The sequence below is a fragment of the Lactuca serriola genome, chromosome 9, assembly GCF_051521515.1.
Source record: "Lactuca serriola cultivar US96UC23 chromosome 9, Lser_US96UC23_V15, whole genome shotgun sequence".
Classification (NCBI taxonomy): domain Eukaryota; kingdom Viridiplantae; phylum Streptophyta; class Magnoliopsida; order Asterales; family Asteraceae; genus Lactuca; species Lactuca serriola.
In genome coordinates, this window is record NC_136416.1 from 46,876,295 (window position 1) to 46,898,752 (window position 22,458).

General features: G+C 35.9%; 1 protein-coding gene across 1 annotated transcript; it reads right to left on the reverse strand.

The window, feature by feature from the left end:
• Positions 1 to 20,297: 20,297 nt before the first annotated feature.
• LOC145075657 (protein FAR1-RELATED SEQUENCE 5-like) lies at positions 20,298 to 21,930 on the reverse strand. The gene is made up of 6 exons (XM_079021818.1): positions 21,905 to 21,930; positions 21,646 to 21,841; positions 21,081 to 21,506; positions 20,927 to 21,019; positions 20,666 to 20,831; positions 20,298 to 20,623 (listed from the first exon to the last, which is right to left on the reverse strand). The coding sequence occupies exons 1-6, from the start codon at positions 21,928 to 21,930 to the stop codon at positions 20,298 to 20,300; spliced, it is 1,233 nt and encodes a 410-aa protein (XP_078877944.1).
• Between the last annotated feature and the right edge of the window lie 528 nt (positions 21,931 to 22,458).

Here is a 22,458-nt window from a genome sequence, read left to right on the forward strand (position 1 = left end):
TATTGGATCATGGATCTAAAGTTTTAGCTCAAGTGCTTAATCCATTAAGCACTTATGGAAGTTTTAAGCCTTGCGAGGGTACGCCCTGCGTAATGCGTCAACCACCCTGATGGTGGTCAATGCGAGGTGAAGTATTCCTAGCGTACCGAAGGGGTACGCCCCGCGTACGCCTTCTGTTTGGGATTCGGACTCAGGGCTTCAGGTATTGAGCCATCTGTTGGGCTTTAGTACTTGGGCCCTAATGGATTATTCGGATAATTGTGTTTTAGGCCAATTAGAGGATCAGACCTATGGATAAGTCCCAATAAGGGGTTTGGTCCCAACTTGGAAAATTGGGCCAATTATGAGCCTTGATGTAATTTAGGCCTTTTAGATCAAAGATTTGGACTTTGGCCTTGGCCCAGTTAGAGAAGGGGTAAAATGGACATTTACCCTATGTATGGATCTTTCGTCAAGGATGGTAATCCATTTGTTAATTGGATGTTTGTTTGGTTGTGATAGTTTGAGATTTTCGTGAACCAACTGTCGGAGGTTTCAGTATGATTTGGCATTACGAGGTGAGTTGCCTTACTGTACTTGAGGGTCGAAGGCACCAATGTCGGCCCATTGGATTGATATCCTATTTTGAATGTTGTTGTATTGTTATGATCTGTTAGATCGGTATCCTGGTAGATAGGATGTTGCTATGTTGTTATGATCTCTTAGATCGGTATCCTGGTAGATAGGTTGTGGCTATGCTTAGTGATCTGTAGATATGTTTTACTGGTTGTAGGCAGCTATACGATCATCTGTTATATGTGCACATGTTTGCTCGGTGGCTGAGGCTACTGCTTTGTACGTAAGCTAACAGTCCTGGGGTATTCCATCCCGATGGTTGATTAGACCCGTAGTATGTTGGCATTCCAGCCTGATGGTTGAGGGTCTAGGGTATTCCAACCCGATGGTTGATTGGACCCATAGTATGTTGGCATTCCAACCTGATGGTTGAATGAACCCATAGTATGTTGGCATTACAACCGGATGGTTGATGGCTTGTGGTATTCTAACCTGATGGTTGATTGGACCCTTAGTATGTTGGCATTCCAACCCGATGGTTGAGGGTCTGGTGTATTCCAACCTGAGGGTTGATTGGACCCATAGTAGGTTGGCATTCCAACCCGATGGTTGAGAGACCTGGGGTATTCCAACCCGATGATTGATTGCACCCATAGTATGTTGTTTTGTATATGTGTTATTATTTGTGTGTTGGTATTTTGGGTGAAACTCACTAAGCTTCGAGCTTACAATTTTGGTTTATGGTTTCAGGTAATTCAGTGGATCGTGTAAAGTTGTAGGCGTGACCGTACACATCCTTGTGTTTTTGGACTTATGATTTCTAGGAAACTCTGATAATGTGAATGTTCGAAAACTATGTGGAAAACGATTCTAATTTTAAATAATGTTCTGGGAACAATGGTTTTTATAAACACTTCTTTAGAAAATGTGTTGTTTTGAAAAGTTTAAATTTTATGAATTTTTAGGGATGTTACAAGTTGGTATCAGAGCCTTGGTTTGAGTGAATTGGAGGAACACTCGTGTGAATCCATTCTCAAACTAAGGAAAAAGATTTTCAAAATGATTTTCAAATGGTTTTCAAAATACTTAAGGAGGACGCGATGTGTACGATTAGCCGGAGCTAGAAGTAGACCCCAAAATACCATATTGTTAACTGATATTGTGATATGTTAGAATAGCGTGCTAGTGATAGGTTAGGGATCTTCAGGAAGTGCATGATAGAATTGCCTAATTATATGATGACTGATAGCCTAGGAACTTTCTTTTATGGAATTGACATCATTACTTTAGTTGCTTAGTGTATGCATCATAGTTGTACATAACTAAGATTCTATAGCCTGAGAATGGTTGGTTTGACCTTATTTCTTATTCTTTTTTGATGAAGGACTTAGGTTAGGATCAAGTATTCGACTGTCTACAGGATCCAGTGTTATGTATGGCTATCATACACGAGTGTTGCATGGTTGGTGGAAGTTTCATGAGTGGGTGCAGTGTTTAGCAGGTCAGCGCGAGGAATGATTAGCCACTCCGGGGAGAGTTAGTGCAGGTCGAAGGTGCACTTGTGGTATGGGGAGTTAAAGATCAAGGATTTGGTAAAAGGATCTTTCTGATTTTATTGAATTTTAGTGCCCATTAACTCCTTTGCATGAATGTTGCTTGCTTTGTGCTTTGTGGAACTCATGAGTGATGTGAGTTAGCTATTAAGTGAATATGTTATAGTCACATGTGAGAAAGGCTGGATAATCTCAGATTGACGGATTGGATCCTGTTGCACAACTCTCGTTTGATTCCAACCATTGTAGGGATGAGTCTGATACCCGAAGAATTATCTGAGCTTTGTTGCATGTGATTGTATTCACGTAATAGTTAAGTGAAATTGTGAGGAATTCTTCAGTAGCTAATAGCAGAGAAGTGTGGAACCCTAGGATAGCCTACATAGTATTTTAGTGTAGTTGTTTCGTTATTGAGCAGGTTTCAGGAGTATTTTGTGACTAGGTCTTAGAGGATCCGACATGATTCTTGAGGAAAGTATGGATAGGTATGGAAGGTAGTATTGGGCCCGTACTACTGGAAGCACATGAACCATACTCGATTCAAGGAAAATTTTAGGGATTCCAAGGACTGGTCAGGAAAGATAACATGGTTTGAGACAGTGGTTCCGTATCTGTCGATCTTTTGACTTGGGTTGCTCTGGCGAGTATGGGTTTTGGTGTTTGTTTAGGCCCTATGGCGATCCCATATAAGTATGTTGGTTGGAAGTCTCAAGGGTTTTGTTAGAGGTCGTTCCTTGGGCCTCGAGACACGGGGAAGAAGTGGTTGATATGATCAAGCTGGAAATTTCATCTGGGATTTAAGTGGTGGGTTCTCGGATTAGATTGTCGTTATCTGTGGCAAGGATCTTGCCCTTCATTTTTTCCAAGTTAGAAGGAGTGTGCAGGCTTGTGACCTCCCGAGTTAGGTTGGATTCTCAGCTTGGGGTCTGTTGGTCGCAGTGGTTGGCGATAGTATGTCAGCACCAGTGTGCGCAAATGGATTGATGTGGCATGCGAACATTATTGATGAAAACAAGGGCCCATATTCTTAGGAGATGGAAAGCCAGGTGTCAGATTGTAGTTGGGTTACAAGCAAGGAAAGTATGTTCGGATCACAAATCGATAGTTGCTTATTCCTTTTAAGTGGTTATAATTGGGAAATCCAGAGGTATTCAGTTGGAATTTAGGTTTCTCTAGGGGTTCGTTTGATCCATATCTGGCAGACCATTTTTTTGTATGTTATTCATTCCATGGTCAAGTATGGTGGTACCTGGTTGGGCCACTTAGGTGATGTTTTGGTTCACCACCAGTGGGTGGTGGTTCAAGTTCTATGTAGGGGAGAACTGGGATTCTCAGGTTGAGTGTCACTCGTTGAGGTTTTTGTCAGTTCGCTGTTTGAATTGCTGCTTTCAAATTTTTTGGGCATATGTTGATCGGTGAACCCTTTCCAGAAGCGGGTATGTTCAGCTCCAGGTGGGTTGTGGTTCTCTACTTTAGGTGTTAAGGTTTCCTAGACCATTGGTCGTTGAGTTCGTCATTCAACGGGAATTCTACGAAGGATTGTAGTGGATACTGTTAAAGATCAAGGAATGCATCAAATACCCTCATGTGCAGTGTGTTTATGTTCCCTTGGTCCTTAGGTATGTTTACCCTCAATGGTGAAGTGGAATTCTGATTCGTAGCAGACTCAGGTTTTGGCAACTTTCAGAATCTACTTGGAAGTCTTCTTGATCTAGTTTCATGTTGGTAGAATCTATACAATCAATTAAGTATGGGATCTTGTTTCGATCATTCATAAGGTTAGGGGTTCCCTAAGAATGTGCATGACAGTAATTCTTTATGTGTATCTGTGGTTTGTACAAGGTAGCATTCGGGTTTGGTTCGACTTATGTGCATGGTTCGGTTGGGTTATAGCCTTCAAATTGGATCAAGAGTTCGATCATTCTCCTATCCTTGCGTCGTGTGCGACCATGGTTTCGTAAGGTTTTGCTGGCGTAGCAACTTGTTCTCTAAAGTGTATCGTGTGGGATAGGGTTCCAACATTGGTGTGCTCGTTTGGTGTTGTGTAGGACGTTGATTAGGTCCCTTGAGGGCAATGGAAGAAGGTGAGTATCTTTAGGCTCAGAGTGTTCAGTGAATAATGTAATATCGATAAGGTCGGTATGAGATTGGGAGCTTTCCAGTCATAGGCCGTGGGCCTAATGGGCATGATAAATCATTTCTTCTTTTTGTGATACCCTTAGTATTGACACGTTGGTGGGGGATCAAAGGACCCATAAATTAGTTGGTTTGGATAGGGAGCGGTCCAAGGTTGTTGGTAGTATCAGTCAGGTATCAGAAAGTATTTATGGAATGTATGCATCATATTTCCATTTGTTCGCAAGTTGTTGTTAGGGGTTGGATGAAATGTGAAAATTCTTGGTTTGAGCATCTTTTCTCGTCGGGTTGGAGGGTGGTAATGGCATGGCAGAGAGTCAAAGGTTATTTAAGGTTTTGGTACATCATATGGATTTGGATTAGGAGAGGTTCGCGATCCTTTTGTTTTGAGGATCTTTTTTGCATGTTTTGTGGTGTCTCCGGTCAAGGACTAGGGTTAGATTCATGGATGGATGCTTATCATCCTTAGGGAAGAACTTATGAGAAATTTTAAGGATGGCCATTTTAGGATGGCTTTTGATGGGAACTCGCATTGAGAATCGTGAGTGTATCCATGCAAGGACTGTAAGTCAGGGAGATGTGAGTTAAGGAATCGGTATGCCAAAGGAATCAGCTGAAGGGTCGGGAGTTGGTTCATGTGTTTGTACTCTGGGATGGTTCTATCGGTATGAAGGTCGGGCGGGTCATGGGGTTTTTAGAATTATAGTAGCCGCGTATCGTTCCAAACGTTAAGGAAATCCATGTCATGTATCTCATTGTGTTCATGGATTTGTTATCATCAGGATTTGAATAGATAGTTTGATGGATAAGTATCATGGATTTAGCATTGGTTCAGTAAAGGTGGTCTATCAAGGAGTCAGACCCATTTCAAGTCTTGAGGTTTCAGATAAGGAAGGATTGGTTTAATGCATGGGATTATGGATTCGTCTTCTTCGGGTTGAAATGATTTCTTTTGGGTTTAGTCGCTTTTGGAAGGTCGTTGTATCTTTATGGTTATGGGTGTGCCCCTCAGGATGTCGGGCTTGTCGGGGATGATAAGGAATGATTTCGAGGAAGAAATCGAATTTAAGTGGGGGAGAGTTGTAACACCCCAATTTTCAAGTAACGTTAAATTCATCCCTTGGGTTTTAATTATTTCATTTTTGGTCCTTGGTTTGGAAAGAAGTGGCCATGGGAAGCCCTAGTAGCAAGAGGGTAATTTTGGTGCATGAGTAGTACGCAGGGTGTACATGTGAGTACGTTGGGCACGTGTGTCCGGGTGAAAACTCTAACTTTTATGGTTTATGGAGTATTTAAGCACCATTATGGGTCATTTTGACTCACTCTTTCAGCCTCCGAGTCCGTTAGCCGTTTTAAGAGAGCCCTAACCCCCATAGTTAGCATCTTGAGCTTATTGTGTGATTTTTGTGTGCCAAAGGAGAAGTTAGTGCATCAAAGGAGTCAAGGAAGGAAGCAAGCTTGTAGATTTGGGATTATCATCTTCTTGGGAAGCTTTAGAAGGTATAAAGCTTTTACCTTTATGCTTGGATTGTTTAGATATTGTTTTGGTTGCTGTTTGGTATTCTTCTTGTCCCAAGAGTCCCAATTTGGTGTATGCTTTGTGTTTGTCGTGTTGGGCTGTCCTTTCAGACCCTAGGATGGGCTCTAAGGCCAAAAAATGAAGTCCGTTGAGCTAGTTGGTCCCTTGTTCTTTATAGGAGGTCTTAATGCATTAAGACCATGTATTAAGCCCTTTTTGGACGACCAAAGTCTTAAAGTTTGAGACTTTATGGTTCTAGAGTGCTATTAGATCATGGATCTGAAGTTTAAGCTCAAGTGCTTAATCAATTAAGCACTTGTCGAAGTTTAAGCCTTGCGAGGGTACGCCCTGTGTAGGTTGATGTACGCCCCGCGTACTAAGTCAACCAGTGTGATGGTGGTCAATACGAGGTGAAGTACACCCAGCGTACCGTACGCCTTCTGTTTGGGTTTCGGATTGAGGGCTTCAGGTATTGGGCTGTCTGTTGGGCTTTGATACTTGGGCCTTAATGGATTATCTGGATATGTGTGTTTTGGGCTAATTAGAGGATCAAACCTTTGGATAAGGCCAAATAAGGTATTTGGGCCTAATTTGGAAAATTGGGTCAATCATGGGCCTTGAGGTAATTGGGCCTTTTGGACCAAAGATTTGGAATTGGGTCTTAGCCCAGTTAGGGAAGGGGTAAAATGGACATTTACCCTAAGTATGGATGATTAGTCAAGGATGGTAATCCAATTATTAATTGGATGTTTGTTTGGTTGTGATAGTTCGAGATTTTCGTGAACCAACAGTCGGAGGTTTCAGTATGATTCGGCATTGCGAGGTGAGTTGTCCTTACTGTACTTGAGGGTCGAAGGCACCAATGTCGGCCCATTGGATTGATATCCTATTATGAATGTTGTTGTACTGTTATGATCTGTTAGATCGGTATCCTGGTAGATAGGATGTTGCTATGCTGTTATGATCTCTTAGATTGGTATCCTGGTAGATAGGATGTGGCTATGCTTAGTGATCTGTAGATATGTTTTATTGGTTGTAGGCAGCTATATGATCATCTGTTATATGTACACATGTTTGGTCGGTGGCTAAGGCTTCACTGTTTTATGCGTAAGCCAACAGGCCTGGGTTATTCCAACCCGATCGTTGATTGGACCCATAGTATGTTGGAATTCCAACCCGATGGTTAAGGGCCTGGGGTATTCTAACCCGATGGTTGATTGGACCAATAGTAAATTGGCATTCCAACCCGATGGTTGAGGGCATGGGGTATTCCAACCCGATGGTTGATTGGACCCATAGTATGTTGGCATTCCAACCCGATTGTTGATTGGACCCATAGTATGTTGGCATTCCAACCCGATGGTTGAGGGCTTGGGGTATTCCGACCCAATAGTTGATTGGACCCATAGTATGTTGTTTTGTATATGTGCTATTGTTTGTGTGTTCGTATTTTGGGGGAAACTCACTAAGATTCGTGCTTATAGTTTTGGTTTATGGTTTCAGGTCTTTTAGTGGATCGTGTCAAGGTGAAGGCGTGACCGTACACATCCTCACGTTTTTGGATTTTTGATTTCTGGGAAACTCTGATAATCTTAATGTTTGAAAACTAAGTGGAAAACGATTCTTATTTTAAATATTGCTTTGGGAACAATGCTTTCTATAAACACTTCTTTAGAAAAAAGGGTTGTTTTGAAAAGTTTAAATTTTATAAATATTTATGGATGTTACAATTTCACTAGCACCAAGTCAATTTCCTTGTTCCTTAGCTTTTTGGTCTTCATTTCTGGAATTGACTCTGGTTCTTCTACTAGTCTCTTCTTGTCGTCAGTTCTCAAGTCCTTCAATGCAATTGTACATTCCTCTTTTCCAAAGTATTTCTTAAGGTAGCTTACATGTGTTCCCGTGTGATTCCCTCATTATATTCATACAAGATTGACCATGATAATTTATGATGACAGTGAGTGATTCTAGAAAACCCTTACCATACGCTAGTGTTACCCCTTGTGCGTTGTTCATGTGATGGTTCATGAATACGTAGTTTATAATGTGGACTAGGGAGATGTTTGTTTGTAATACGCTCCTTCTTACATCCTACCCATCAGTTGTGCTTGGAATACACTTCTCTATGACTATATGGTGTATCTTTGGAATACGCTCCATCGTACTATAGTCCTAACCATCAAACTTGTGATATTGGACTTCTTGAGAGAAAATTGGGTTTTGGGGATAACTGCATGATGTATGACATTAATGTTGTTATTTTCTTATCCCATTTTTAAACTATGTTGATACTTGATTTTGTATTTAACTAACTAATATTATACAAAGTTGATGGAGATTTTGAATGTTGATTTGTGGGTCATAAACCCTTTTAACTTTACTTGGGTCATTAAATCCCAAGGATTTAAAATGATATTGTTTAAACTTTGGGTCACTATACCCCAACTATTTGAATTGGTATTGTTAAATTTAATTTGGGTCATTAAATCATAACTTATTCAAAATGGTTTTATTAAAATTTGGAGCCTTTTAAATCCTAATATGTTGAAACAGTGTATGATAAAATTTAGGTAATAAAATCCCTACATTGTTAGAGACTACTTTAAACAAAAAATGATTTTTCGATGGCCAATTTGAGTAAGTTAGACTGTTATCTTCTTACTCAAAATGAATCCATATTGGGTGTTCTCGATAGGTAATCCATTACCAAACTTGTTTTGACATATGCTCAGGTTGAAGATAGAGTCAAGTAGTTGAATATTTTAGCTTGAACTTTCTGAAAACCACAACTTGTGTGGTGAGCTTAAACAAGTGTAATGATATGTTTATTCGTAACAACCTTGCTAAATTTTAAATTTGACAAATGTTTATTTTTTAAGGATCAAACTATTTTCTTCAAAGTTTGATTATAATTTAATACTCAAAAATGAGTTTTTAAATGATTTGAAACCGTATAAATCCTAATATAATTACTTTTAAATAAAAGACCTGAAAAACATAAATGTTTCTTAAACATGTTTTCAAATAAACCCTAGCGAGGAGAGCTAAGAATATATATATATATATATATATATATATATATATATATATAGTATGAATATGTATTTTTCATGTTTTAAGAAGTACAAACAAACACACACACACACACACATATATATATATATATGTATATATATATATATATATATATATATATAAAAGTGGGTTCGGGTACAAATGAGATTAAGATGTGAAAAAGTAAAGAACCAATAGGAAATAAGCATGTGTATAAGAGTAGTTTTTTTTTTTTATATTTCACACGTAATATTTTGATTTTTATAATTTTTTTATTTAAAAGGTTATAAATGTAATTTATCCATGTAGTTATCTTTTATGAATTTAACCGTCATTGAAGAGTGATTAGTTGGTTTTCAAATTGAGGTAACCGTTTATTCGTAATTGATTGAAGGTCTACGTTTTTGTTATTACAAATTTTATTCTGAGGTTTTATTTTAAGTTTTCTCTATTATTAGATTATGTATTTCAACATTATTCAACATAATGTTTGCGTTTAAAGCTTTGTTAGATGCGAAAGTTAATAGGAATAGGCTAAGTTCGCATTCAAAAGTCATGAAGAAATTTCCAATTGCATCACAGAGAATGGTTTCCAGGAAGAAGGATTATTTAAATGAGAATGTGGACAAAGTTGATTGCATGGTTAATTCTCGTGATCATCCTATCGAAATAGATGATGATGAAGTATCAAAAGAAAAAAAAATTCGATCTGATGAAGTTAAGAACGAGAGTAAGTTATGATGTTTTGTTGTTAATGTTTTTCAAATTGACTTATTTTATGATTTTTTTCGGTTTGATTTTGTTCTGCCTGTATGTTTAGATAATGAGAGTCCAATTGAGATTAATTCCAGTAATTCTATGAAGAAGACAATTGACATTTCATCTAGTAATTCTTGGAAGAAGAAAAAGCCAAGGAATAATGTTCATCAGTATGTGTATAGTTCAATGAAAAAGAGAAAACATGGTTTGTTTGGTCGATTAAACTCAAAATCATCCGATTCAGAAGGTTAGTTATTCTAATGTTGTTATTCTTTAAGTTAATTATTAATCTAGATTATAATTTTTTTTGTTGGACATAATTTAGATTATTTAAGTGATTCTGATTTTGAAGTTCGGAGCATTACAAGGAGCAGGAAGTTGGTTAACAGAAGTGATAGAAAATTTAGTAAAACAATTGTCTCCGAACATGGTAAACTTAAATATAATGTTATTTATTTATTTTGTTCCGTATTTATTGATTTTGTTTTATTAATTTTTTTTATATTATTTTACAAGGTTTATATATTGATAATTTTGTTGTAGACTTTTCTAGTGATTCTGATTTTGAGGATGGTACCAGTAGTAGTGTGAAGAGGGTGGATAAGATAGCTGATAAGAAAGTTAAAAAGAAAATGGAGTTGAATTGTGCTAAAATAAAATCATTGTATTCTCGTGTTTCTCTTCATTCTATATATGGCGTTGTGAATTCAATGAATCATAATAAAAAAGAATGTGTGAGGAGTTTGGGGTTTGGATCATTGATAGACATGAAGACTCAAAGTATTCCAGCTAAATTATGCTATTTTGTTGTTGATTCTTTTGATCCTTTAGAGATGGTTATTAAAACTGAGGTTTCTAATATTTTGGTTATAAGGGAAGATGTTAATAGGGTGTTAGGTTTGCCTATGGGGGTTGATCAGTTAAATAGTGTTGATTGAAGAGGTAATGAGGAATGGTATGAGATATGGAAAGATCAATTCAAGAAGCCGTTGTCTTTAATTACTCCAAATGATATCGTGTACAAGATAATAGAACGATGTGAAGCAGATATGATGTTTGTTGCAAATTTTACTATTCTTGTTTGTACATGTTTTGGATCATGTAACAAACAAGGTGCATGAAATTTGAAGCTTCTACCGTATTTGTCTCAATCATATAAGTTAGATAAGTTTGATTGGTGTACATATGTATTAAATTGTGTAAAAGAGGAAAAGTTGATTTAGGGCAGAAGTGATATTAAGACTTTCTTCAATGGTCCTAGTGTGTTTTTAACGGTATGTCATTTAATGTTATTTGATTAAATATTTTTAAAATATTAATAATATTTATATTTTGTTATTAATTTTTGTTTTTTTTGTAGTTGCTATATGTTGATAGGATTCAATGTAGGCAAATGTTAATGGTTAGAAGATATCCAGTAATTAATAATTGGACTTTAGAGCAGTTGAAAGTGAGAGAAATAAATGAAATTTCGAATGGAGGTTTTGGAAGACCATCTGCTACAGTGAAAAGTGTTGATGAAGTTTCTAGAGGATCAATTTTAGTAAGTAATGTTAATTGTGTATTTTTGATGATGAACATGATTTATTTGTTTACTATTTTGATTTTGTTAAAAAATATTGTTGTAAAATGAGTATGATATTGATGATTTAATTATATTTATGTTTAAATTTTCAGTTTTAGATATTAATTATACTTTGTTATTTTTTTTCTTGTTATCAGGAGTTTCATTCAGAAATGAAGTGGTGTTTAGTAGATATGTCTAAGAAAGTGGATAAAGCCTTTAAAAAGCATGTAAATTTGAAAATAATAGAGTTTTATGGATTGAAGGTGAAAGAGTTATGTTCTGCATATAAAGCTTTTCGTCATAGTAATTATAAATGCGAATATGCTTTTGAGTCATGTGAAAAAAGCAGTAGTTGTGATGATAAGTTTGATGAATTTCGAGATTTTGGGCAGTCTATTAACAACATCGTTGGTGTTAATAAATACGGATTGGCAAATTCGTTTGGCAAATCTGGATGTATTGAAACTAAGTTGCATGTGGATTGCGAGGGTGGTCATAAGGAAAAGTGTGTAGTTGAGGGTATTCCTTCTTTTAATTTAGGAATTGAGGATGACATGTATACTCCTCCAAAAGTGAATGCAGGTGTTGATAGTTATGTTAGTAATAATTCTGTTTCTATTGGAATAAGTTCTGCTTCAGTCAAATGAAATGTACTTAAATCTCATGATAAAAGTGAAAAAGTTAAAATAGTTGAGAATGATATGATTTCATCGAGACCAAAGAGAAGTCAAACGTTACCTCCAGTGCTTAGGTCTCCATTTGTTGTATGAGCTGTTGAGATTGATAGTAATTCGACGAAGGAGGAGAATATCAAGTCTAATTGGCTATTCAGTTTATGTGGGAATCCAACGTAATGTGTTTGTGTATATGTATATATTTTTTTTATATATAATGAATATTTAATTAAATGTATTTTATTTTTATTTTAATAGGGATGATCTTTTTCATAGCATAAATGGACAACGTGGGGAAAGATACATGTTTGAGAGCTTATATCCGGGAGAATTTCTTTTTTCTGGGACTATTGATTGTTTTGTTGAAGTGTTGAACTATGATGAGAGAGCTAGGAATTTGGACACTCCTTCATGTGTCTTCTTCAAGACAGCAGTATTGGTACGTATAGTAATTGTTAGTTATTGTTTTTATATTATTATGATGTTAATTGAATTGTTGTTTTATATTTAGGATCCTGCATACATGCATAGTGAAGCATGTAAATATGATGATGTGTAACAGAATTTTAAAGAAAATGTTTTTCATTGTTTGGGAGAGTCTAAAGAACGAAGAAATTTAAAAGGAATTGATTTGGTAAGTTTAGATTTACTTTGTAAAATTTATTCCTTTTGTGTTTATATCTTATTGTGAATTTGATTATTTTTATTTAGGTGTTCTTTCCTGCATGTGCAAACAGTCACTATTTTGTGTTTGTTTTTTATTTTAAAAACCGCAAAGCTGTCATATTGAACAACATATTATATAGATCTTCTGAAAAACCATACCCACATCTAACTCAAAATCTGGTAAGTTTGTTTGTTTTTTTTGTTTAAATGTTTATTTATATTCATGAATTATATTTTTTTTATAATGGATATTGAATTTTTGTTTATATTTAAATGCAAAAATATATGTTTGGTAGATATCTTCAAGACATAAAACATTTTATGGCTTTTTCAGTTATGTATGAAATGGAATTTGTTGATCAATATATGACGTGGAAAACAAGAGGTAACAGTAATGATTGTGGGATTTTTTTGATGCGTCATATGGAAACTTGTGTTAACAGGTAATTGAAAACCGCCTAACCAAAGCGAGGGCAGCAGAGCAATATATATATTAAAGAAATTTACAATTGGCTATACAAAGAAATAAAGAATTGCAACAAAGGACAAACAATAAAAAATGAAAAATAATCAATTTATATTAACATCCCCCCTCAAGCGAGGCGGTGGTGGACCGAGACATAGTTTGGAGCGAAAGAACTCAAATTGTGATCGAGGAAGGCCCTTAGTGAAGATATCCGCCACCTGCAGCTCGGTTGGGATAAACTTAGTGTGGAGACGCCCAGACGCAACCAATTCCCGAATGAAATGGTAGTCCAAATCTATATGCTTTGCCCGTTTGTGGGCGACAGGATTTTGAGTGAGAAAGATCGCACTGCGATTGTCACAAAGTAATGTAGGCCGATCCGGTGGTAAAGCATGCAATTCACGTAAGAGGTGAGTAATCCAAATGATCTCTACAGCAGTGTTCGCCATTGCCCGATATTCAGACTCACAGCTGGAACGAGCAATAGTAGGTTGTTTCTTGGCACTCCAAGAGACCAAGTTTCCGCCTAGAAATATGGAATATCCATACGTGGAACGACGAGTTTCCAAACACCGAGCCTAATCCCCATCCGAGTAGCCCAAAACTGATGTATGAGTAGGACGAGAAAAGGTAAGACCAAAGGCCAAAGTGCCTTTCACATATCGAAGGATCCGTTTAACAAGCTTCATATGGTGGACTGTAGGAGCCTGCAGGAACTGACTGGCTTGATTTACAGCATAGGAGATATCAGGACGAGTGATGGTCAAATACTGAAGTGCCCCCACGAGAGACCGGTACTGAGTAATGTCCTGGCATGGTTCACCAAGAAAGGTGAAAGTCTCATTCGCTGCTAAAGGTGTATGAATAGGTTTAGAGTCTAAAAGATCAGCTCGTTTAAGAATCTCTGCTGCATATTTGGATTGAGAGAGGAATAGTGCATCATCCGAACGAGTAACTTGAAGGCCGAGAAAGTAATTTAGATCTCCTAAATCCTTGATGGGAAATTCAGAATGTAAACGAGAGATGAAGGAACGTAGCACAGAGTCACGATTCCCAGTGAGGATGAGATCATCAACGTACACAAGTAGGTACATGAGACAATCATCTTGTAAAAAGACAAATAAGGAGGGATCCGAACGACTACACTGAAACCCATTTTGTAGGAGAAAATTGCTAAGACGTTGGAACCAAGCACGGGGAGCCTGTTTGAGCCCATAGAGAGCTTTATTTAACCGACATACATGATTAGGAAAGCGAGAATCCACAAATCCCGATGGTTGTTCCATGTATACAAGCTCACTTAACTGGCCATGGAGAAAGGCATTATCAACATCAAGTTGATGCAACTTCCAACCATGAATGACAGCCAGAGAAAGAACTATGCGAACAGTAGCGGCTTTGACCACAGGACTAAACGTGTGAGAGTAATCAAGCCCATATGTTTGACTGAACCCTTGAGCAACAAGACGTGATTTGTGTCGGTCAATTGATCCATCAGATAGATACTTTGTACGATACAACCATTTGGAACCAACGACATTGTGAATGGCAGGGCGAGGGACGAGTGTCCAAGTGTTATTATTATGAAGAGCATTAATCTCTTGTTGCATTGTCTCCATCCAATGAACGGATTTAGCAGCCGTCTTGAAACCTTTAGGATCAGAGGCCGCAAACAATGCCGTATAGAGAGGGGTGATATTAGTAAAAGCCAAATCAACTCTATGTTTGGGCTTGAAGATACCTGCTTTTGCACGTGTAGTCATTGGGTGAGATGGAGCAAGGGGTGGAACACGATCAGCCATGGGGATTGGGGAAGATGGCTCATCAGGAGGAAACAAAGTGTTTTGTGAGGTCGGCGAAGTGGGTTCAATAGTGGGCAAAGGTGTTGGCGAAGTTAGTTCATTAGGTGGAGGCATAGCATCATCACAGTAGCCGCATCCAAGGGAAGGTGAAGGGGGTGCTGATTTCAAGACAACTGGGGGAGCCGTGGTGGGTGAAATTAATGGGAGATCATTCATGAAGGAGCCCAAAGGTAAGTTGTTGAATTCAGTTGTGAAGTTTGTGCCGGCAAAAGGATACGTGGACTCGTCAAAATGAGCATGACGAGTAATATATATACGAGACGTAGTCGGATCAAGACATCGATAGCCTTTATATTGTGATGAGTATCCCATAAAGACACACGGTAGGCTACGAGGAGTGAGTTTGTCGGTGGCATAGTCCCGAAGATATGGAAAAACACGACATGCAAAGGTACGAAAATTTCCATACATAGGTTGTCTAGAAAAAAGAACTTCAAAATGAGATTTGCCATCTAATACCGGAGTGGGAAGCCGGTTAATAATATAAATAGCTGAGCTAAAAGCATCTACCCAATAAGCCGGCGGAACATGACCATTAAAAAGCATAGCCAATCCTGTTTCAACAACATGTCGATGCTTCCGCTCAACCCGACCATTTTGTTGAGGGGTGTATGGACATGATAAGCGGTGGAGTGTGCCATTTTCTTCCAGTAGGTGACGAACATAATGATTGACAAACTCGGTGCCCCCGTCACTTTGAAAATTTTTGATTTTTCTGGAGAATTGTGTTTGTACAAATTTCATGAATTTTGAGAAGATAGCATGGAATTCAGATTTCGCTTTTAATGGATATAACCAACCAAAACGGGAATAATCATCCACAAACAAAGCATAATATCGATAGCCATCAATAGACAAAACCGGGGATGGCCCCCATAAATCACAATGAACCAAGTCAAGTGGGTATAAAGATCGTTTTTCATTAACCTCAAAAGATAATCGTTGTGCCTTAGACATTTGACAAGGCGAACACAAAAGAGGTTTAGGTAGTAAAGAAGTGACAGATAACCTCCCCATTTTATTTAAAAGCGAAATAGTATCAAAAGACACATGACCCAACCGTAAATGCCATAATTCAAATGAAGCCGTTAAGGATGAAGCAGAAACAAGGGCTTGAGGACAAGAATGGAGCACATATAACCCGCTTTCACATCTGCCTTGGGCTAGGACTTGTCTCGTGGAGCGGTCCTGAATATAGAAATGAGGATGAGAAAATAACACATCCAAATGATTATCAGCGGTCAATTTACTAACAGAAAGTAAGTTTTTGGTAAGGTGTGGGACAACCAACACATCATTTAAGCGAAATTGATTGTGAACCATAGTATGACCAATATGGGAAACAGGAAGCGAATTACCATTCCCAAAAGTGACATCGGCAGGAGACGGTTGTGTAGTACCCAGAGTGACTGTAACCGAGGATGATGTCATATGGTCAGTAGCCCCAGAATCAACATACCAATCCGGGTGTGAAGGAGCAATATTGCATTGAGCATGAAAAGCATTTGCAATATCGACACCGGGTGTAGTAGTTTTAGCAGCAAAACTTGAAAGTTGAGGGCAAACATTAGCATAGTGACCATCAGTACGACATAGTTGACAGTGGGGAGGTCGCCTACCACGTCCCCGACCACCATTGGAACCTCCACGTGAAGGCCGGAAGCTGGTGCGAGATTTATTTAAGAGGGTAGTGGAGGGGCGAACCGCAGAGAAGGCAGCAGCGGAATGGGTGGAACCATGCAGTGATTTCAAGAACAACTCATGACTCTCGGCTTGAGCCAAGAGGACACAAAAGGAAGGCGCCGTCCGAGTGGTTCTCACAGCAGTTGAAAAAGTTCCAAACGAGGGCCCTAACCCGCACAGGAACCAATGTAATTTGTCCGAGTCATCAACGGGATGTCCTATGGCCGCCAATTGATCACAAAAACCCTTAAATTTACGGGCAAATTCAACAACAGTAGACACACCTTTCACTGATTGACGAAGTTGGTCACGCAAGTTCTAGATCCTTTCAACAGAAGAGTTGCTGTAGGCAGTCTCAAGCGCCAGCCAAATGAGGCGAGCAGATGGAAGGCCAATAATCTCAACAACTGCCTCCTCAGAGAGGGAGGCATGAAGGATAATGACGGCTCGTTGATCATCTATTTTCCAAGTGGTATAGAGAGGATTAGAGTTGGACTTGCCATCAGTTATAACTTCAGGAGAAGGAGCGACAGCAGAACCGTCAATGTGAGGAAGAAGGTTCTGATAAGCAAACAGGGATAGCATCTGATTTTTCCACAGAAGGTAGTTTGAAGGAGATAACTTTATGGTGATCATATGAAGGAGGGTATTCATTGGGAGGGTATGATCTACGGAGGATGAAGACATAGTCACCGGAAAAGAAAAGAGAAGAAGAAAGAGATTTAGGGGAAAGAGGAAGCGAAATAGGTGGAAAAAGAAAGGTCCCAGGGACTGTCTGATACCATGTGTTAACAGGTAATTGAAAACCCCCTGACCCAAAGCGAGGGCAGCAGAGCAATATATATATTAAAGAAATTTACAATTTGCTATACAAAGAAATAAAGAATTGCAACAAAGGACAAACAATAAAAATGAAAAATAATCAATTTATATTAACAAAACTTATAAAGGTGGTCCTTTAGCTCAATGGACATATGGGTTTAAAATGGAAAGTGTTGAGCAGATTTTGCAACTTAGAAATCTTCGAAGAAGATATTCTATGAAAATTCTATTGAGTGAAGTGAATCTAATGAAAAATGAAGTTGAGCAACTTCTTGTTGATTATCAAAAGCTTTCTGCAAATGACAGGCGTGTAATGTATCATGAAGGCATTATCAATATAGCAGCTAGGTTAGCTGCATTTGGTCCTTGATATATGTTTGTTGAAGTAAACAACAAGTCGTTATGTTTATGTAGTAGTATTCATAGTAATGGTTATGAATGAGTAAGTAGAACAATTTGTTATGAAGTATTTTAAATGTGTGTTTGTTTTTGGTTGTTTTTGTTTAGGTTGAATTTAATGTACTTCTACAAACATAAGTTTATAATAATATAGGAAAAGTGTGACTACTTTTTTTTGTTTTTGATTTTGCTTGTATATGTATAATCCTTTTTAAAGTTTAACATATTTACAATCATATATAATATTAACATATTTAAAACCATCATATCTACAATTTTCAGAGTAACATATCAACAATCATATATAATATTAACATACTAACAACCACCATCGATAATATTTATAAATATATTACAGTCATCCCAAAAGTTAGAGCACATCAACATATTATATAAACGACCAAATATTCATAATAACACCATTTCCTGAAATCTAAAAACCCAAAATCCCACCTTTTCACCTTGCAGCTTCATCTACTTCCCCAGAAGATTCACTTGATACTTTGTATAATCCAAAGCTTCAATGAGTTTGTCAACATTTATCCAAAAGTTGAATTTGTCAAAAAGCATGATCCTAGCCTCCTAAACAGTAATTTTTGGATTTGATGCAACCATTGAATAGAGTTTCGTGAACAGATAACTATTGGTTGCAAATTTTACTGTTTTTGGGAAGAAGTTTGTAACAGTGGTTTGATTATGCTCCAAATAAATTTGTTGAACACAAAAAAACCCATCTGTTTTAACTTTTTTGACAAAGTTCAAGAAATCATTCCAACAAGCAAGCTTGTTTAGACCAACGTCTAAGGGAGCAAACGAGACTAAAGAGTATGCAAATGTTGTGGCAACATCATAACCAAAAGAACTTAAGATGGTATGGAATACCTCTGCAGAGAAAGTTTCAACCTCGATGAAGTCTATATAGTCAATGTTGCCTCCAATGTAATCTCGATTTGGGTAGTAGTGGAAACTACCTCCATGGTTTAGCATCATTGTGAAGTACTTTTTGTTTTCCCACCCTGAATGAAGATTGAAAAGAAGATTATATAAGTATTAATAGTATAATATTTTAACAATAAAGAACATACCATATGTGTCGTAAAGATCAAGATAATCCGAGGAGTTCCAAACTACCCAAAGCGATGATTCAGAAGCCATCAATGGATAGTTTATTTTTGTTTAAGTTTATGGTGATGTTGAGGAGGAATATATAGCGGTAACAATTAGAGTTAGTAGAGGAGGAAATTAATTTTCTGTCATCATTTGCTTCAATAAGTATTATAGTCTATTTTGGCGGTTGTAGGTTTAGGTAATCATGGTATCTATACATTGAAGATGATAATCCTTATCTTCTTATGAATTTAATTTTTTTTTTTTTGTATTTTAACAAACGAATCGGTATATATGACCTTCTTTTATTAAATTTATATAAAGAAAATAATTTTTTTTGTATGTTATTATGAGATTATAGTCTTGTTATTATTTATAGTTTTTACATTATATTTTTAGTAATTATTAATATTTTTTTTTCATTTTTTTTAAATATAAAATATAAAGTTAACATTAGATGAAAAGCTTTTTATGTAAAAGGATTGTTTGTATTTATTGTAATTAAGTCGATTTGACTTCTGTATTTATGAATATTTATATTTTTTATAATTGTTAATTCTGAATAGATTTAAGTAATAAATGAAAGACTTTATTAGGTAATAAAGTATTATATATTTCGGAAGATTAGTTGCATATATATATACATGTGTAAGTTATAACTAATATTATATTTTTCATCGCATTAGATTTAATATTTTTAAGTAAAATGATTCTAAATATGTAGTTGATGATTTGAAATAGTCTTAACATATATTTCGGAAGATTAGTGGCATATATATATATATATATATATATATATATGTGTGTGTGTGTGTGTGTGTGTGTGTGTAAGTTATAACTAATAATATATATTTCAATATAATGTATATTTTTTTTATCAAAATAAGATGTATAACAAACAAATGAGGTTGTGTAAATTTTGCAATAGGTTGGTTCAACATGATTCTAGAAATTGTCCATTTGTCAAAAGACATTCTCAAAAGAGATGCAGAGAAGATTTTGAAGGAAAAAGATTTGGTAAGTACTTCAAAAGATTGGTTTTCATGATGAAATGAATTCTGCTTATAATAAGTGAGAGTAGAATGTTTTTGTTATTATTACAATAAGTTATGATTTTAAAGTGCGATATTTTTTATTTGAATGTTTTGCAATAATGTTTCGTTTATATATTCAATTGTAATGTCGTTTGAAGCATATTTTATTTGTGCTTTGTATTACTATTTCTTATAATAAATTCATATATGTTTTTATATATGAAATTAAAACAGTAAACTATTACATTATCCATAATAAATATTATAATAAACTTCTGAATCGTTTCACGCTTTTAATATTAAGAGTTTCAATATAGAGAAGCATAACAACAAACAAAACTAAAATTCAAATCTAAGTTTTTGCTGTTTTTTGAAAGGCTTAAGCACATTTGAAGGATTTATTGGGCAATTTCTTATATCATGGTTGACTAATTTCTTGCATCATTTGCATTTGCGTTTTGGTTTAAGTGATTTTGCTATTGCTTTTTCTGCAGCACTTTTGATTTGATTCCTCTTTCCACTTCCTTTTGTTTTTATCCCACTTGGTACTTTGATTTTCACATCAGTTGAAATTGGAACTCCAATCATATTTTCAACCACATCTTTTATTGGAATTGAACTTGATCTAGAAGAAACATCCTTTCCACAAGTTTCACTTAATTGTTGAAGAGATTTCACCAATTCTGGTAATTTTTCTTTGTCATGAATAACCGATTCAATGCATTTCTCATAAAAAGAAGTAGCATCCTGCAAGAGATTTGAAATTTCTGTACTGCACACTCTTCATTTTTGGTTTATCTTTTGAAAACCAATATCCACTATGTTCTTTCTCCATCTATCCAGAATGTATTTTTCAGGTATCATGGCAATGTCATAATCTATAAGAACTCTCAAAGCATGACTACAAAGGATTCCAAAAAATGTGAAATGCAAACATTCACATTCAATTGTTTCATCTTTTGCATCAAAAGAAACCTGAGACATAATAATAAAATTTAATTACAAAAATATTATTATAAAGTCTAAATAATGTTAAATTAAAATAATAATTAAGGAGCATATTTGCATACCTTACATTCCGGTCGTTTGCCTGACTTTATTTCTTTGTAGACAATTGTGCATTGTTGATGACCATCAATCAAACCATAATTTTTTTGAAAACACTGATAGAATGCCTTTTTTTATTTGTTTTTGCACTTGTAGGAATGCTTCTCGTGTGTATACCAATGATGCATGCTTTTCTATTTTCAAATTTTCATTTGGAAATAACAGTTGTGGAGAAGTATCTCTTGATGCAATATCTAATCTTTTTTGTTCATGACGTTGCTTTGAAAGTGCAGTGTCAAAGTTGAACATAAAATTAACAAGTAAGTTGGTTGGACTTGAGAAAACATTGAAAAATGAATTAGAACTTTCAGATCGAGATGTAGTCTTCATAAGTCCACACATTGGTATATCTCTGAAATATGAGGGAATCCATTTTTCTCTCTTGTTGAACATATCAGCCAACCATTTATTATCCTTCAAATGAAATTCATTCAACATCAAATCCCATTTGTTCTCAAATTCTGATGGTTCAATATTCATATTCCAAACTAGTTGATTTATGCGTTTCTTGAAATCTGAATTTGAAACTAAATCAGGTTCAATCTGTCATGTTAAATTTGTTTTTATTAATATATTTTCATAAGCTATTTTTAATTCAATAAATTAAATTTTTTGTTACATTTGATGGCATTTTTGACATTATGTGCCACATACATAATCTGTGAGTACATCCTTGAAACACCTTTGCTATTGAAGAAGATAATGCTGCATCCATGTCTGACAGAATCATTGTTGGTTTCTTCTTATGTGATGACAAAAAAGCTTCTAATAAACAAGAGTATGATTCAATTGTTTCATCTAATATTAGTCCTGCTCCAACATTGATTGTCTTTTCATGGTTGTTTATTGCAGTGAAAGGAACAAATATCATATTGTACCTGAAAATAATTGTAAAATGTATCCCTTATTGTATAATGTAATGTAATAAATATAAATTTTACCTGTTTGTTCTATATGTTGCATCCATTGATATAACATCAGAAAACTTAGAGTAGTTTTCTTTTCATGTTTCATCAACCCAAAACATAACATTTAGCACATCATCATCCAACTTATATTGAAAATGGAAATTTTGATAATTATCTCTGCGAATTATCAACTGGTCTACAACACATTGAGCATCATTTGGTCCAACAATATTGGTATAATCTCTCCAAAAATTTTTGAAATTATTCTTTGTTGCTGGCAATTTATCATATCCTCCCTTTAATGATGCTCTTATCTTGTGTGCTTTTGTGGCACCAATGTTGATAGTTGAAGCTTTAACAATTAGTTCTTGATCAAAAATACTAAGACGATGATCTGGAGAGAAAATGTTTTCTTCATTAAATTCTGTAAGTGGATGGTTATGTGCTTCTTCAAATGCATATACAGTGATTTTATTTGTTGCAACATTTCTATCAAAACCAATCATAGCCATACATCCTGTGACTTTAGAATATGATTTCCTTTCCTGTTTTTTCAGTCTTTTGGATGTAAGAGTATCAATGGTTTT

Coding starts and splice junctions, on each gene's coding strand:
- LOC145075657 (XM_079021818.1), bottom strand. CDS start 21,930: ATGGATGCAACATATAGAACAAACAG. Junction 21,020..21,080: donor TAGAAAAGCATGCATCATTG/GTATACACACGA, acceptor GCATTCTATCAG/TGTTTTCAAAAAAATTATGG. Junction 20,624..20,665: donor AAAGAACATAGTGGATATTG/GTTTTCAAAAGA, acceptor TGTGCAGTACAG/AAATTTCAAATCTCTTGCAG.